Source organism: Octopus bimaculoides, unplaced genomic scaffold (assembly GCF_001194135.2).
Source record: "Octopus bimaculoides isolate UCB-OBI-ISO-001 unplaced genomic scaffold, ASM119413v2 Scaffold_138628, whole genome shotgun sequence".
Lineage (NCBI taxonomy): Eukaryota > Metazoa > Mollusca > Cephalopoda > Octopoda > Octopodidae > Octopus > Octopus bimaculoides.
The window spans coordinates 26,655-30,263 of NW_026326038.1; the positions used below are offsets into that span (position 1 = coordinate 26,655).

Here is a 3,609-nt window from a genome sequence, read left to right on the forward strand (position 1 = left end):
ATCACCACCACAACCACCACCACCATCACAACTACCACCATCACCACCAACAACATCATAATCATCACCATCATGATCAATGCCATAACCATCACAACCAAAAACCATCACCACCATTACAACACCACCACCAGCACTACCACCATCACAACCATAGTCACCACCATCATCACAATTTTACATCATATTTTCTCATACCCCCCCCTCTCGTTTTCATCACCTAATTCAGGCCAGAGTGCATGACCTATCCCCTATTTCTATTGCAGATAATAATCATACTGCTCATCATAGCATTTCGCAAGTACATATCTTTGGTAAGTCATCATCATGCAATTCCTTAAAGACTTCTCTCTCATTCTATGTCTTCTGCTCAACCTTCTCTAATCAGTGGCTCTCAACCATTTTCTTTTTTTATTTATGGAGGCCCCCCCTTTGATTTCTGTTTTATTCTGGTGGTCTTCCATAGCTATTTCGTATTTAAAAACTAGTCTTATACATACTTCTTTCAAAGTTCTTATTTTGCTTTTCACTCATTAACTTGTAATAGGGAAAGAAACCAAGCTCTAAGTCAGAAGTTTTCGTGGACCCTCAAAATACATCTTGTGGATCTCAGGGGCCATGTGGACCCAGGTTGAGAACCGCTTCTAATACACTTCACCTAGCCATCCTGCTGATCCATAAAGGGAGTTGCTACTTGATTGCTGGACCTACTGGATATAGCAGCTAAATCTCCCTCAAATCACACCAAATTGGGTTAAGATAGCCACTCTGTGGTCGATAACCTGCTAGAAATAGCAGCCAAATATCTCTCATAATGCATACCATCATGCAAGTCCGTGTAAAAAGCACCCATGCTGGTCTACGTGAATAGCACCCATGTTAGTACCATATAAAAAGCACCTGGTACATTTATATTCTTTCCAAAATTCGGCAGCACACCTGAACTAAAAACATAACTAAAAGTATAGGGAAAAAAATTATATTCAGGTTATACTTTGGCACACCTAGCATCATCTCATGACTCACCAGTGTGCCATGACATGCCGGTTGCGGAGCACTGGTCTATAAGACGGTTGGTGTTAGGAAAGGCCTCTGGCCATAGAAACCAAACCATGGTAGTAACTATGTTAATTACTTCTGCCCATGAAATTTATAACTACTGCTGGTTCACATAAAAAGGCCCCACACCAGTCCATATGAGATGCATCCACGCGAGTCCACATTTTATGCGCTTGTACTGGTGCCATGTAAAAAGCACCCAGCATACTTCTGTAAAGTGGTTAGCATTAGGAAAGGCATCCAACCATAGAAGCCAAGCTAACCCAGACTGGGACCTAGTGCAGCTCTCCAGCTTGCTGGCTATGGTTAAACCATCCAACCCATGGCAGCATGGAAAATGGACATTAAAGGATGATGATGATCATCATCATCATCATCATTTTGATATAAACTTTTCCATGCTTGCATAGATTGAACAGAATTTATTGAAGCAGATATTCTATGGCCCCATGCCTTTCCTGTTTATGAACAAGGTAATGTTTCCCCATGGCCAGATACGTTCTTGCAGAATGTTGGAAATGGATGATATGCATTTATAAATATTATGCGATATCAAGACGAGGAGATACAAATATGCATATATGCTCACACATATATATATATATACATACATATATACAGCATTGGTGATAGTACCACATAAAAAGCACTGGTGATTGCGCCACATAAAAAGCACAGTGATGATGCCACATAAAAAGCATTAGTGATAATGCCACATGATGGTCCCACATAAAAAGCACTGCTGAGTGCCACATAAAAAACACTGGTGATGGTGCCACATAAAAAGCACTGTTGAAGGTGCCATGGAGAAAGCACTAGTGATGGTGCCACATGAAAAGCACTGGTGATGGTGTCATGTAAGAACTACTGATGATGATGCCACATGAAAAGCACTGGTGCTGGTACCATGTAAAAGCACCCAGTACACTCTGTGAGGTGGTTGGTGTTAGAAAGGCATTGCCATCATCATCCAGCTGTAGAAACCATGCCAGAACAGATAACGGAACCTGATACAGCCCCCAGTCTTACCAGCTCCTGTCAGACTGCCCACGCCATACCATCATGGAAAATGGACATTAAATGATGATGATGATGCACACATGTATATAAATGATGGACTTCCATGCAATTTCCATCTACCAAATCCACTCACAAGGCTTTGGTTGGCCTAGGGCTATAGTAGGAGACACTTGCCCAAAGTATCACACAGTGGAGCTGAACCTGAAACCATGTGGTTGGGAAGCAAACTTCTTAAACCACAAGACCCCTCCTGTAAACAAAAAAAAAGAGAAGGAAAAACACATTGGATGCCCTACGTCTCTTGTAGAATAACTGGATGGTCAAGACTGGAACAGTTTTGGGTCATTGGTCTGATCAAGGCCAACCTAGGGCTAAACAAAAACAACAGTTCCCATCATTCAATTCTATTTTCCTCTATCTCTCTTTCTCCCTGCCACTGTCATTGTCTCTCTTTCTCTTTCTGTCTTTCTCACTCTTTGTCTTACACTCATTCCCCCTTTCTTTCTCTCTCTCTCTCTCTTACTGTCTGTCTATCTCTGTTACTCTCTTGCTCTCTCTCTCTCTCTCTCTGTCCCTGTCTCTCTCTCTCACTCACTCTTGCTCTCTCTTACAGGTCAGTCAACTTTTCAGGGAAGCTGGTAAGGTCGTGTCTGATGTTCCTCTACTGAATCTGCTACCATTTGTGGTAAGTTTTGTATTTAATCATCACCATCACCACCATTATCATCGTTATTGTAAACGACAGCAGCAGCAGCAGCGTCACCATGATCATCATCATCATTGTAAACAGCAGCAGTATCACCGTCATCAACATCATCATCATCCTTTCTATGGCCAGACATCCTTCCTGTTGTCAACCCTCTCTTGTTTTCAAGCACGGTACTATTTCGCCATGGCCAGACATGTTCTCATAGGATACTGGAAATGAATGACACCGCTTGTATGACAGGGACACTCATTTACAACAGTCATGTGACGTCATGACAAGAAGACACCAATTCTCACACACATACATACATCCCCCACCCACACACATATAAGGTCTGATCAATAAGTATCCAGACTGCTGCCATAGTAACGAAGCATGCAGAGTGAAGCCACTTGGCACATGTTGACTTTGAACTCTGTTCTGCATGCACACTAAGTTTTAATCTTCTAGCTCACTTCTGCTGTTTACAGCAGTGCTTGGAAGGAAGGTGTGTAGTGTGTGATCATCGCATTAACCATGACAGAGAAAGTTGTTGTGATGAAACCTGCTCAGAGGCCTATGCAATGTTGCAGAAAACTTACGGGGAGGGGGTGTATGCGCCGCACACAAGTATATGAGTAGTTCAGATGTTTCCAAGATGGCCAAAAAAATGTCGATATTGACAAACGTTCTGGGAGACCACAACCAACAGAACTGAGAAAAACAACGCAGATGTGCATGGAGCTGTGAGGGGAAATTGTCAAATCACCATCCGTGTGTTAGCAAAGGATATGCAGATTAGCTACAGTTCAGTTCAGTCCATTATCACTGAAGATTTGGGT

The 3,609-nt window shown here is 42.3% G+C and overlaps 1 protein-coding gene across 2 annotated transcripts in view; it reads left to right on the forward strand.

Annotated features, from left to right (window-relative positions):
- Positions 1–3,609, forward strand: part of LOC106880879 (choline transporter-like protein 1) — a 31,049-nt gene that overhangs the window by 17,577 nt on the left and 9,863 nt on the right. The window contains exons 8-9 of one of the 2 annotated variants that reach the window (XM_014931035.2): positions 267–314; positions 2,693–2,764. In XM_014931035.2, the coding sequence (XP_014786521.1) occupies positions 267–314; positions 2,693–2,764 (120 nt within the window). The remainder of the gene's footprint in view (positions 1–266; positions 315–2,692; positions 2,765–3,609) is intronic. The other variant, XM_052978242.1, reaches the window with a different exon arrangement.